Source organism: Stylophora pistillata, chromosome 10, assembly GCF_964205215.1.
Source record: "Stylophora pistillata chromosome 10, jaStyPist1.2, whole genome shotgun sequence".
NCBI classification, from domain to species: domain Eukaryota; kingdom Metazoa; phylum Cnidaria; class Anthozoa; order Scleractinia; family Pocilloporidae; genus Stylophora; species Stylophora pistillata.
In genome coordinates this window covers 12,969,029-12,983,144 of record NC_142528.1, presented here as the reverse complement: position 1 = coordinate 12,983,144, position 14,116 = coordinate 12,969,029, and the positions used below count along the sequence as shown (strand labels likewise).

Genomic DNA, 14,116 nt, shown 5'->3' with positions numbered 1-14,116 from the left:
TTTAAGCCATTACTCACCATCTGACAGTAAAGATTATTGACACAGCATTCAGCATGACGTTTGGCAAGGAACTTGCTACAGTCAGTTTTGAAAGATATATACAGCTGGGTATCATCAACGTAGAAATGATACCGCAACTTGTGGAACTTAATGATGTCGGCAATGGGTGATGTGTACTGAGGAGATAGGTACGCCACGTTCCAAATAGCGCTGTGTCGACTTGCAGTCATTGACTTGTACGAACTTCTGGCGAGACGTCAGGAAGGATTTAAACCATGCAAGTACAATACCTTTAACTCCAAAACGATCTTGCAGTCTCGATAGCAATATCGAGTCGTCGAAGGCTGCAGACAGATCCAATAAAAGAAGTAAGACAGACTCGTTATTGTCCATTGCCCGCAAGATGTTCTGGACCTTCACTAAGGCTGTTTTCGTGGAGTGAAAGTTCTTGTAAGCCGACTGGGACACCATGTCGAGGTGGTGCGACATGACGTGATCTCCATACAAACACACACAATAATAATAATAATGATAATAATAATAATAATACTTTATTTACCCACGTATCACCTAAGAGCTAATAGCTCGTTTAAAATGTGAACGTGAAACTAATTACAAATAATGAGCTAATAAGAACTAATATTAAAAGATAAAAGTATTGAAAAGCTATATTTTATCTAATTCATAAGTACTAGATAATTATTAAGCGAAAGTGCGTTAAAAATCGTGTTAAAGCCTCGCCATAAACGAATGCAACGCACGCCTAAAAGTGGCCAAGTCCGGACATTCCCTGACCCTAGAAGGCAAACCATTCCAAAGCTTAGTGGTTAGATATGACCATGACTTATGCATGTATTCTAAGTTGGACGATGGCAGCATAAGGCGTGTGCTAGACCCCCTTAGGTTGTAATTCACATTTAAACATTAAAAAACTTTCTAAGAAATTCCGGTCCCTGTCCTCTTAAACATTTATATAAAATAACTAATGACTGGATTTGCCTCCTTGTCGCTAAGTTTTGTAATTTAGCTAAATTAAGGAGAAAATCATAAAGCACTGAGCTTGAATACCCTAGGATAGTCCTTAGGATGTAGTAATTAGTGTCCTCTAACTTGTGTTTGAGAACATTATTTATTCCTAGCAGGGGTGGGCTACAATACTCTAAGTGGGGTAGTACATATGCTTTGTAAAGGCGAATCATAACATCTTGTGGTATAAACTTACGCAGCTTACGCATTGCAGCTGCCTTAGCACATGCCTTCTTAAGTTGTACTTGTATATAGGGCTTAAATGTTATTCTTTCATCTAAAATGACACCAAGAATCTTCAGACTATCAGTCAACTCTACATTATTATCTTGTAGATTAATATTATATCTATAATTTAATGGGCCAATGGCCATCGCTTGGGTCTTTGTTGCATTGATTTGCAAATAATTATGTTGGAGCCATGTACACGCTACTTGAAGATCTGAGTTAATAATGTATTGTAAAACAACAGGAGATGTATCTGAGACATAAGCAGTAGTGTCATCGGCATATAATCGCAATGAGGTGCCTTCAGTAAAATAATTTAGATCATTCATGTATATGTTAAACAACAGAGGACCTAAAAGGCTCCCCTGAGTGACCTCAGTTCTAACAGTTCTCCACTGAGAATAAGTATTGCTAAGTTTAACACGTTGTTTTCTCTCGCACAAATATGCAGTCATGAGTTGTAATGCCCTCCCTGAAAAACCATAGGCCGTCAATTTAGCTAGAAGAAGTGAATGACACACTGAGTCGAAAGCCTTACTAAGATCCACCGCGACTGCAATGACAGCTTCTCGCCTCTCGAAACCCACAATTCCTCCATTTGCTCTGACGAAGGGCTAAAGATCGAGACGTCAGCTTTTTAATTCTTTGCGGTGGCCAATTTACCATTTCAACTTAGTTGATATAACCCGTTTAAATATTCATATATCATTATGGAACTAATTTCAATCGATTGTAGCTCAACTGAAATTAAAGTAATCAGAAATACCGATCAGAAAAACCTACGAGTGTACTTCTTTCGCGAGCATGCTTGGTTCTCTTCAGCATGTTCAGAACAACTGTGGAGCCTGGCTAAGGAACCATCAACATCAACGATAAGCAACGAAACGCTATGTAGGACTTCTATTTGGGACTAATCTCTGAGTGGCTGTTGTCAGCCAGTTGTTACTGGCTTGCTGAGGTGGATTTCTCTTGAAGTTTTCTTAACTCTGAGGTCACCGGACGCTCAGTAGCGCTTAATGATCAAACTGCATAAGTCGCCAGCTAGACAAATTTTCTCTACAAAGAAACAGGTAACTGATCAGACTAGACGTACTTTTCATCAACAAGCCCTTTGCCGGCATTCCAAGAGAGCATTAAATGAAATTTTTACGAGATCACCTGCTTGAAACTTTAAGATAAGGGGGGTGGGAGGAAGAGTAAAACAATAGTGTCGGCAGAGCACGCCTAATTTTGGCAAGTGATCGAGTGATCATTATTTTCCTGGTGAAAATTGTTGCTATCTTTTTTACTGCAGCAGAAGGCTGGGTAGAGAAAAAGCTGTACCAAAAGGGTGAGCGACGGTCTAAAAAAGGGAGGAGAGGCAGTATGTGGTATCTTTCCCGCCCCTCTCCCCCAAACGTCCCCTCGTACTCTAAACCTAATGTGGCCGTTCTAATAAACGATTGTAAGCTCGCAACATTAAATTTCCCTCAAAATAAGACGCCTGTGCTGCAAGTTAGTAAAAAAAAGACTACAATTTCATGAGAATTTCCTTGCGTCGACCAAACACTGCCAGCTGGGGCGAATAATTGTGGAAAAGATCACCATCAACGCCATCACATTTTCCTCATGGGTCCGCAGGCCATCTCTAAGAAGTCCAAGTAGTTTCTGTGCAAAAACTTGATTGACAAAAGAGATGACTTCTACAAACACGCACTGCGTTGTGGTTCAAGACATTATTACAGCCCAACAAAAAGCTAATCTAACGCCAAATGAGAGATAGAGATAGGGATCAGTTACCTTTCTATGAAAAGGTAACTGAACAGAAATTAAAAATCAGAAAACATTTGAGCCAAACCCTTTTTTTAAATAAATGAACTGCAATTTTTTCTGTTAGGAAAGCTGTGCTAGGATTCTCTTAGTTGTCCCTTATGCTTAAACAGAATATTTAGGGAGATGCTTTTTTTGCTTTTTGTCCAAGATTAATGTAGATAATGTTCACAATTCAGACATTTTTATTTGATTATATTTTTCGCTTTTATTTCCCTTGTTTTACATTAACGGAAGAGAGAAAATAATATTTTCCCTCATCCATCCCTTAACTTAATTCCTAGGTGATCTAGGATACGGTATTTTGAGTTACTGTGCCGTCGTTATGAAAGCTACTAGAGGACCAGAGGAGTCATCAGGAACTTGAACACAGACCAACCACCTGAGCCTATCAATGTCGCAGAGGCCCCCCAATTATCGTGCGCATGGCTAGGAGGTGCACGCCTGTAGAACTTGTCGTGGTTGACACCATACAACAGGCCATCATTCATGAAGAAAAGCAAATTGAAATCGTTCCATCCTGCAGTACCAATGAGAGTCGATGATCCCAACCAGTTGTCTCCTGCATGAGTGGGCGGCTTTCTCTTGTGAAACCTGCCGTTTTCAACGCCATACAGCGTTCCTCTGTTATCGAAGAACAAGAGCTTGAAGACTTGCCAGCCGCCACTTCCAACCAGTGTTGCGGATCCCAGCCAGTTGTCTGAGCCATGTGTAGGGGGAGCTCGCCGATAAAACTTGCCATTTGCGACGCCGTACAGCATCCCTTTAGGATCAAAAAACAGAAACTGGAAGACGTTCCATCCTCCAGTGCCGACGAGAGTCGCTTCACCGATCCAGTTCTGTCCCACACAAGTAGGTGGAGGCCCTTTGTAGAACTTGTCCTTGTGAACACCATATAAGGTACCGTCTGGGTGGAAGAACAAATGCTTGAAATCGGTCCATCCTGCACTGCCGATCAAAGTGGCTGATCCCAGCCAATTGTCGCTGGCATACTGAGGTGGTTCTCGCTTGTAGAACTTACCATTGTTGACAACTCCATAGAGTATTCTGAAATGATCAAATCAATTTCTTAGCTACTGCGAACTGACTATTTTTATCAGCTCTTATCCATTCTCGTACGGAAGGAAAGAAACTTTGCTTCTGTTAATGCTTTATATTTTACTGAATTTTGTGCACTAAAATATGGTGTAAGACAGACAGAGGCGGTTCTTTTACGAAATAATGCTTTGGAGACTTATGGTTGGTGTAAACTCCAAAATAAGTCACATCAGGTTTCACTGAGAAGCCTTAAAAGCGAAATCTTGGGAAACGACTAGTCTTAAAACTGCTTACGACAGACTGTGTTTAATTATCGGGCAGAAATTTAAGCTTGGTTGTGTTGACTCTTGTGTTTATTCCTTGCACACCACAGATCAGGACACGACTTGTGCATTCTCTGTTCACTCTTCGTAACATAAATCACAATCACAATGAATCGATGGAAAAATACTAATTAATTCACATGTTTCCCTGGATTTCAGACCTAACGCCGATTCATTCAAAATGTGTCCTCACGTCCTAACCAAAAGAACAAAAAACGTCCCTCTCATTCATTTGACCAGACTACGCACCGTCAATCTATTCTGAAAAAAAAGCAGCCACAGCAACAACGACAACTAAAGACTCAAACGCTGATCCACAAAGCTCTTTTCTAGTTTATGGGTGGAGCTTATTGTGTGAGAAATATTTCATCAAATAGTAAGTATTCTGCAAGTTGTTTGGCCTTGGTTTTCTACCTGTTATAATTTATTACAAATAAAACTGACGGGATCTTGTGGTTAGAAGTATCTTGAATACATTGACACCCTCGCTGTTTTTTTTTTCTTTGTAAGGTGTAGTTATATCATGACCTGAGATTTATAGGGTGATCTGCTTTCCATGGTTTAGAAAATTAGTTGCTATAAATTTGCAATATATACGCTTTCAACATGATGCATTTGTATTTGTACAAGAATCCCGCCGATGATTAATTGTCCCATGGTTTTACCTTTTATTGGATTCTGATCAAAATTCGTTTTGGTGAGGTTAGTTATACTGAATTTTCTTCATCCTAACCGGCTGAAGTACTCATTTTAGTTTAAGCTGTTTCCAGTTGGGTTTATTTGTGTAACATCATTTACCTCGTAGCCGAGGAACATTTCACCATTTCCTGCTGTATCTTTCGTAAACCAGAGGGAATGAATAAATAAGGGTGTTGTTAGTATTCCTACCCACCCACACCTACAAATAAACCTCTTTTGTGCGTATCACGGTCGTGTAATATTATGCGCAGCAACTTTAAGAAATGCAATACGATAAAATTCACTTGATGATGATAACTTTGAATTACCCCGGGTGAGGCCGCAGAGGAGTCATCAGGAACTTGAACACAGACCAACCACCTGAGCCTATCAATTTCGCAGAGGCCCCCCAGTTATCGTGCGCATGGCTAGGAGGTGCACGCCTGTAGAACTTGTCGTGGTTGACACCATACAACAGGCCATCATTCATGAAGAAAAGCAAATTGAAATCGTTCCATCCTGCAGTACCAATGAGAGTCGATGATCCCAACCAGTTGTCTCCTGCATGAGTGGGCGGCTTTCTCTTGTGAAACCTGCCGTTTTCAACGCCATACAGCGTTCCTCTGTTATCGAAGAACAAGAGCTTGAAGACTTGCCAGCCGCCACTTCCAACCAGTGTTGCAGATCCCAGCCAGTTGTCTGAGCCATGTGTAGGGGGAGCTCGCCGATAAAACTTGCCATTTGCGACGCCGTACAGCATCCCTTTAGGATCAAAAAACAGAAACTGGAAGACATTCCATCCTCCAGTGCCGACGAGAGTCGCTTCACCGATCCAGTTTTGTCCCGCAGAAGTAGGTGGAGGCCCTTTGTAGAACTTGTCCTTGTGAACACCATATAAGGTACCGTCTGGGTGGAAGAACAAATGCTTGAAATCGGTCCATCCTGCACTGCCGATCAAAGTGGCTGATCCCAGCCAATTGTCGCTGGCGTGTTGAGGTGGATGTCGCTTGTAGAATTTACCATAATTAGTAACGCCAAAAAGTACCTCTTCGGAGCTGAAAAGAAAATGCGAAATCAGTAAATTGAAAATCGACTGAATTGCGCTTATAAGAGTATAAGGCGTCTGGAGAATAACGAATACCGTGAAGTTGAAAAACGTTTTTGGTTGAAGGCAAGGTGAGTTTAAATTTGTTATCAATTTAGTCTTCTCAATTTAGTTCATAAATACTTACATGGCGAGCGTCACACAAGAAGTGATCAGCAAAACGCAGACGATAAGATTCATCACTGACCTGAAATGAGGACTGTAACACATATAATTATAATCAGCTACTATTAGATCCCTTCGTTCCCCATAAAAAAGTCTATTTATAAATAAGGAATTACACTGAGTTAGCTAGTTCCACTGACTTTTTCACCTTTGCCTGAGAAATTTATTCTGTAAAAAAGATTTTTCAGTCATCATTCTCGTAAGACGTGGACTGATGTTGAGAGTATGGCTGGAATCATAACAGTGTTCCATTTTTTTTTCGTAACAAGGTAAAAAACCCAACGACTGAATTCACAAAACTTTTCCAGAGATAAAAATTGTTTAGTTTCTTAAACATTCCAACGCTAAGTTCGAGTGCATTTCAGTTCTTCTTTAGAAGTTCAAAGCGTACTTACCTCTGCGATTGAGTACAAGTGAAACAACTCAAACGAACACTCTGGGCTTTAGGGTGAAATGATGGCTAACTGATCTTAACCAGGCTATTTTATCGCTTTGCTGCCATTGATTAGTGACAAATTAATTAAAGATATTGATAGGTGGGAAAGGTTTGGATGATATAATGATGAATCAGCTGTCTTCGATGACCAAATACAACTGTGCACAGGTTCCTTAATACGTGAGGTAATCCAGGATATTTTCTAAAGTTGTACACCCAGCTTGAAATAAATTTGCAAGTTGTTGCTTTAAAAATTCCTTAAACATAGTAGCTACTCTATGCATTATTTTCGAGTTTTTAGTAAAATTACATGACTGTTTTAGCTCATTCCCTCCAAATAACCTGAGAATGCACAAAACTGAAAGGGAGGCTGAAGACATTTAAGTAAACGTAGGCATTCTAGAGGCTAGTAAAATATCTTGTAGTAGAAGGATTTTTACCAACTAAAACTATCTTTTTTTTTCTCAAAAAGTGAATCTATATGTTTAGTTTCAGGTTGGACGAATTGATGCACGAGTATTCGGTTTAATCGTTGAGTGCATCAACAGTAAATTGCCGTTGAGTAAATTGCATATTGAAACACTAATTGCTCTGACAGATTTTAATGCACACTTGGATAATGATGTTTATTTTCTAAACAATTATAGAATTGAAATGCTATTCCTCAATATCGAAATATTTACGGACGAGACTGAATCGCACCAAAATGATTTCTTTTTTACTGTGAGTGTTTGCTTTAAGTCGTTTAATAAATTTACACCAATATGCTTTTTGAACGGTTAACTTTTTCTGGAAAGCCTATTTTATACACTCTAAAATGAGTTCTTGTAGGTGTTATTGCTGTAAATATCTGTTAAGATATTAATTAAAAACTGAATGTGGACAATGGTTGCGTTTTTTGGTGAATTTCTTCTGAATGACAAGGGCGCACTTAGAAATTCATAAAAAAATTACTAATTATTCTTTTTCTTTCAAATTTTCAGGAATTGTTGCTGAAATGTCAATAATTAGCTTTTTTATCAAACAATCTTCAGGAACCTATACCTATGAAGATAAGTGACTTTTACCTCAATTTTTTATACTATTTCTTACCAATTTTGTCTTTTACATATATTTTTCAGGAAATTCCTGGTATTTAATGAAAAAAAGTTTTATTTTCCTGAGAAGCCCATTTCATATACTTTAAAACGAGATATTTAAAGTGTTATTGCTGTAAATAATTTGAGATATTACTTAAAAACTGAATGCGGACAATTGTTGCGTTTTTTACTCAATTTCTCTTGAATGACATAGGCGCACATAATAATTCATAAAAAATTTAATATTTATTCTTTTTCTTTCAGATTAATAATTTGTAACTAGCATGTTTTATCAATAATCTTCATAACCTATACTTATGAGGATAAGTGACTTTTACCCTGCGTTTTTCACTTTTTTTTTTTTGCTTATTTTGTGTTTTAAACCTATTTTTTTCAGGAAAGTCCTAGATTTCAATGATGAAATTTATAATTCCGTTAAAGCCCGTTTTATACACTTTAAAATGAGATATTGTAGGTGTTATTGCTATAAATATTTGTTAAAAATATTTGCCGCCCAAGATGACTTTAGTAAAGCGTGATTGGGCGATTTTTTTTCTCGTGAATCATGATTTGATTTTGTTTATTCGGGAATCGTGATTGAAAATGATGAGATCTTTTCGTGTCCACATAAACGAATTTTTTTTTATCCAAACATGACCCGTGAATGAAGAGCTGAATTAAACGTGATTCGTGAACCATTCTGTTTCATGTGATTAATCTCCCGCTATTTTGTTGTTTTATAATTTGTACGCATTTTTTAAAATGGCTCTGGTTAGGTTTTTACCACGCTTTCGACTGTACATGCATGGACTTCATGTGAATTGATAAAAGTCATAAAACAGACCGCAAATGATTCTCGAACAAATGCATTTCGTTGGAATGTAAAAGAACTTTGGATTTTACTCGTAATGGGCTAAATACTTTTAAGTGACTGAGATTTAAAAAGGCAATAGGGCACCCTCCACGAAGGCATAAGTCGTCTGGTACACCCTTAGTTAATGACATTTTCAGTGTTATGGGCTAAACAGCAGTTTGCATATACCTAATTGGCAATCAGATTCTAAGCCCTTCGACCATAAATATGCTATCAACACTTTAGGCCTCTCCCCGCCAATTAAGTTTGTGACGAGAGAAAAAACCTTAATACACTTTTGTTATAATTGGATTGACTTAATCTGGTACTTACCAAAAAGCACAATGGCTTCTAATAGAGCAATGAGTTTGGCGCTTAAGCCCGTTGTGTCAGCTCTGAAGTAAGACCTGAAAGTAATGTGGGGTTTGAAGTTGTGTATTATGTCTTAAATTAAACATCTTGTCCCCCGTGTTGGTAATTAAAATGCTAATATGAGTTTTAAATTTTTGTTTTAAGTTGTTATACAAACCATGAGTATGCCTTAACAGCGATAATTTTTGTTATTTCAATTACAGATCCGGGACTCTCTTTGTCAAAACTAATTAAGGACACGGTAGACCTTCGAGGACCAGTTATCATAACTACAGCTTCCAAGAAAAATTTTGGTAAAATATTGAAACGCACCTGAATTATTTACAAAAACGTATTTTCGAACTGAATTCGAAAAGTGTGAAGAACCATTTATAACACGTAAACACAAATGACTCCCGATGGGTTTTATCATTTAATTTCAATCCCGTAAACATCTCTTGACTTTGGTTTCTACTGGAGATCTTTTGCTATCTCTCTGCGTCTAGGACTAGAATGTAAACGGAGGCAGGTAAAAGGAGAAGAGTCCATAAATGAAAGTAGCACAAGAAGTAAAGAAATTGGACGCAGAACGACGGAAACCGAAACGGATAAAGCTCGTGGTTCGGGCAACCTCTGCTGCTCGCACTCGATCAGCAATTATTAAGTTTTGTCGCGGCGTGCTTAAGCAGCTTTAAAGTTGAAAAAAACAAAAGAAAAATAAGAGAATTGCAAAATTGAACTAAAGTGTAGGAGGTATTCTGTTTTTTTAAAATGGATCTCCCGCAATGGCCTCCGAAGTATGCATATCGGTAAATTTGACAAACTTGACAAATACATCGCAAAGCAAGCAATAAGCATATCGGTATTGAAGACCAACCGCTCAGGTTTGAAACCGCGCAAGAAAAAAAGAACACTTGGTTAGGGGTTTAACATGGAATTAAAAAAATACTTTGTTTGATTTTAAAAACAAACAAAACCCACGGTCGAAACTGTAATGAATTGTCAGCCTTTAAACAAGTTACTTCCTTGTAAGCCATATTATAAAATCAGCATAACAATTGGAAATAATCATTCCAAAGTTTCACTTAAATTTAGCCGGAAGATGATCTGTAATTGCATTTTCCTTTGTGAAAAAGTGCCGAGAACACCGCAAAATTTGCTCTAATTTTGACTCATTAGAAGAAACACCTCACCCCCCCCCACAAAAATATATCTATCAACCAGCTCTCCTCGGTACAGGCGTTAAAACGTACCAATCAGTTATCCTCATGCTCAGAGTAAGCTACAAAGCGAGCTTCTTCAAACCTCTGCGCGTTAGTTCTCTCGTTCAGATTAGTTTCAAGATAAATTTTTGTTTGGTCTGGTGATCTAATTTTTCTGTTTTCCCCGTAGGGTCTTGGTCAAAATACCCCTACAACACGTTGAGAACACCATGGTAATTAAAGGCAATAAACAAACCTTTATGTGCCCCGTGGATGGGAAAGGTTTTGAAAATTAGGAGTCACTTTTGTCTAAGAAATTGATTTTTTTTTCTAAAAAAGGGAATGGCCATAGGCTTGACCAGATTATTCACGTAAAATAGTGGAAAGCCAAAAAGTTGCTAAAAAAACTGCCAAAAATCCAAAATTTTTCCATCTAAACTTCTACGTAAACTTCTTGATAGTTTTTATGTAAACGTTAACTAAAAGCTTTATTGTTCGTTCTTCACAATGATTTCTAACATCCGCAAAGAAATAACGCTTGAAAATTAGCTTTTTAAAAGTTACTCACGAATATGGGCGAAATTCAAGGAAATTAACTCTGAAGAGTAAAGAAACGAAGATGGCCTTTTTTGGACATCATTTTTGCCAATTATCCTTTATCCGCAAAAGGCCTACGAAACGTTGTCAAATGGCAGATAATGCTTTCAAAAGTTTGATAAACATTCACGAAATTTACATAAATTGTATTTTCCTATGAAATAATTGACTACTTCGTGCTTGATAGGTGCTCTTAACCTGTATTTTGCTAAAAACTTGATCACAAAGGCAAAAACTGCTCGAGTTTGCTAGAGCCGCAAAAAGTTGCTACAAACGCGAAAAAAAATTATCTGTAATTGCATTTTCCTCTGTGACAAAGCGCCGAGTACACGGCACAATTTGCTCTAATTTTGACTCATTAGGAAAAAACCTCAATAATTTTATACCCCCACCCCCCCAATTATATATCTGTCAACCGGCTCTCCTCAGTACAGGCGTTAAAACGTACCAATCAGTTATCATCATGCTCAGAGTAAGCTACAAAGCGAGCCTCTTCAAAACGCTGCGCGTTACTACGTTCTCTCGTTCAGATTAGTTTCAAGATAAATTTCGGTTGGGTCTAATGATCTAATTTATTATTATTATTATTATTATTATTATTAAACTGTGTTACAGCTGGCTCCTCAATAGGTAAAATAACATACAAATCATAGATACAAGTACGTGCTCTTGCAGTTATGATCGTAATTAATAGTGTTTGTTTATGTATACTTTGTTTTGAAGGACAATGAAAAACTTATGGGAGGTAAGTTTTGACCCCCTGATTGTGATAATGTATAAATGATCGCAATCAACAATGTTTGTTTACCTTGTTTTGAAGGAAAATTAAAAACTTATGGGAGGTAAGTTTTGACCCCCTGATTGTGGTAATGTAAAACTTTGTTGTTTTTACTTTTTAAATGAAACGCGATGTTTTTTTTACACGTTCATTTCCTTTAAGTTACAACTAAGTCTTCGTTCCTTTTCCGTTTTTTTACTGCTAAGCTTTCAGCATTGAAGAACCATTGATAAAAGTTTTGTTTCGCACTCAGCTACATATACTATTATCAACACAGAATAATTACTACATGCAAATGACTCTTCTATCGATATATTTTACAACATATACATCTTAGCTTATCTCGTATATCAATAACATTTACAACATAAATCCAAGTACGCTCTCTTGCAGTTCTTATCGCAGTTAGTTATGTTTCTTATATTGTTTAAAGGACAAAATGAAAATCGTCTAGGAGTTAAGCTTTGCCCCACAGATTATGATAATGTAAAACTTTGAACATTCTACTTTCTTATACGAAAGTGCTGTTTTTTTCTGTTTTTCTGATACTAAAAGTCTTCGTCCCTTTGCCATTCCGTTAATGTTAAAACGAATCAAATTGAAGAACCATTGATAGAAGTTTTGTTACGCATTCACCTGCATATACTATACATAACTCATTTTCTATTCCAAGCTTCGTCGTCATTCCCTGAGGATGCCGTGGATCGGCAAAAATCTTGGAACAGAAGAAAGAACACAGTAGCTCAAGGCCTTAATCGAATCGTCGATTTAATCTTTCATTCCTACAGTTGGAATGAGCTCAATGTGCCTGAATCTGCTTTCCTTTTCCTTTTCCTTAGCGGCGCATCAAACTGGCTGTCTACGTCAAGAGTTCATAAAACTTCAACTGTTTGGTGGTTGGATCACGCTCAGGCTACAGAAAATATGGCTGGAGAAAACTTAGCCACAGCAAACTTAATGATGGGCTAAGCGGTAAACGCTGTATTCGCTTTTCATGCGACAATTGTCCGTATATTGCTAAATTAGCGTCGTCAAAAGCTCTCTGTGTGGAGTGAAATTCTGAGATATGTTAAGGAGCGTGAATTACAAATTCATTATATGGTTTAGGATTTTTTCTGACACAACACGCGTTCTGATTTGCTAAGAGTGAGATCAAAGCAGGGCATTACGCTCTCGTAATGACCGTGGGGATCCATGGGATGATTATGTATTTTGAAAAAAGGGAAGAAGGTTCACTCAAGAATCGAAGCTTCCTCGTTGAGGAAAACTTTCAGTGATATGATAACAACGTAATTTTTCGTCGATAGATATGGGGAGGTAAAATATTTTCACTTACCAGCTGTTAACTTTCAATGTTGTCCGCAGAAAATTTCTAATACGACCGTAATTTCCGACGATGAGGTTCAGACGGCAAAGCCTCCTTCAAAAATGCATTCAACAATTTCAAGTGTGAGTGATAAGTTTCGCATTCTCCGATAAATAAAAATACTGAACGCCAACTCGCTAAAATAAGTTGACCAATTGGTTGCCTGATTCAGTGGAGTCACCTAAAAACGAAAGATTAAGTTTCGCCTTATATAGTGCAGCAGTTCACTTCAATAAATTCCCCCACCGTAAACGCAAACAAGTTAATGAATCAGCTTTCCGGAATATCGGATTTTAACAGGCGCACGGTTTTTGCCGACAGAAGTATTTCTCGCTACGACCATCTTTAGATCTTCAACTGAGTAGTAGCAAAAGGTGGTTTCTGACGCATTTTGAAAATTGCCTTGATTTCCAGGAAAAATTCAAACTTTGTCCTGAAAACAAGGCCATCTAAAAATGTGCAAAACAATCATGTTTTCAAGGCAATTTTCAAAAAATAATTTTTATTTTAGTCTCATTTAAAGAAGTACAACGATTATTTCAAGGCAAAGTGGTTGACCCATATTTTCAAAATTACCTTTTCAAATTTGCCTCGAAATCAAGCCAAATCTTTCAAATCAAATTGAGGAATTTTGAGATTGCATTGATTTTCAAGACAATCTAAAAATGCGTTTGAACCATCAGGCAAACTAATTATGACAATATCTCAGAATTGACCCAAAAACTCATGGAGGCTTGTGAAGCATTTTGAAGCCTTTTTCAAATCATCGAATTCGTTCAGGAGGTAGCTCAGTTTAAGGAGGAACAATCTGAAGCTCTTCTCTGACGAATCCTCGCTTTGGGCCGACTTTCAGATAGTAGAGAACAGGCTCTCTTTCATTCACAAGTGTTTTTTCAATATTGAAGACCTTCAGAGAGCAGATTGGATCTGTTGCTCTTCTTTGACCACCTTATAACTCACCAGCAGCATAGAGATATCTCACGTTTTTTGAAGAGTCGAGTCTTTTTTATTTCAAGCCAACGGGTCTTGAATAAGAAGTTGAACCCTGCATCAACCACTTTTTCTTTCATTGCGTCAATTGG

At 37.6% G+C, this 14,116-nt stretch overlaps 1 protein-coding gene across 3 annotated transcripts; it reads right to left on the bottom strand.

Annotated features, from left to right (window-relative positions):
- Positions 1-3,245: 3,245 nt before the first annotated feature.
- Positions 3,246-9,175, bottom strand: LOC148721865 (uncharacterized). 3 transcript variants are annotated; one of them, XM_088735783.1, is made up of 4 exons: positions 9,074-9,175; positions 6,335-6,406; positions 5,432-6,157; positions 3,246-4,110 (listed from the first exon to the last, which is right to left on the bottom strand). In XM_088735783.1, exons 2-4 carry the CDS (start codon positions 6,385-6,387, stop codon positions 3,399-3,401), a joined length of 1,491 nt encoding a protein of 496 aa, XP_088591909.1. In that variant the 5' UTR covers positions 6,388-6,406; positions 9,074-9,175; the 3' UTR covers positions 3,246-3,398. The 3 variants fall into 3 exon arrangements, with proteins under 3 accessions (XP_088591909.1, XP_088591911.1, XP_088591910.1); XM_088735785.1 differs by having other exon boundaries at positions 6,335-6,394; positions 9,074-9,124; XM_088735784.1 differs by lacking the exon at positions 9,074-9,175 and adding an exon at positions 6,768-6,834.
- Between the last annotated feature and the right edge of the window lie 4,941 nt (positions 9,176-14,116).

What these genes read in the sequence shown, in the direction of transcription:
- LOC148721865 (XM_088735783.1), bottom strand. Translation starts at nt 6,387, where the DNA reads ATGAATCTTATCGTCTGCGTTTTGCTGATCACTTCTTGTGTGACGCTC. An exon ending in TCTTGTGTGACGCTCGCCAT is followed by an intron (nt 6,158 to 6,334) that starts GTAAGTATTTAT and finishes TTTTCTTTTCAG; the next exon opens with CTCCGAAGAGGTACTTTTTG. An exon ending in CCTCTGCGGCCTCACCCGGG is followed by an intron (nt 4,111 to 5,431) that starts GTAATTCAAAGT and finishes TGATCATTTCAG; the next exon opens with AATACTCTATGGAGTTGTCA.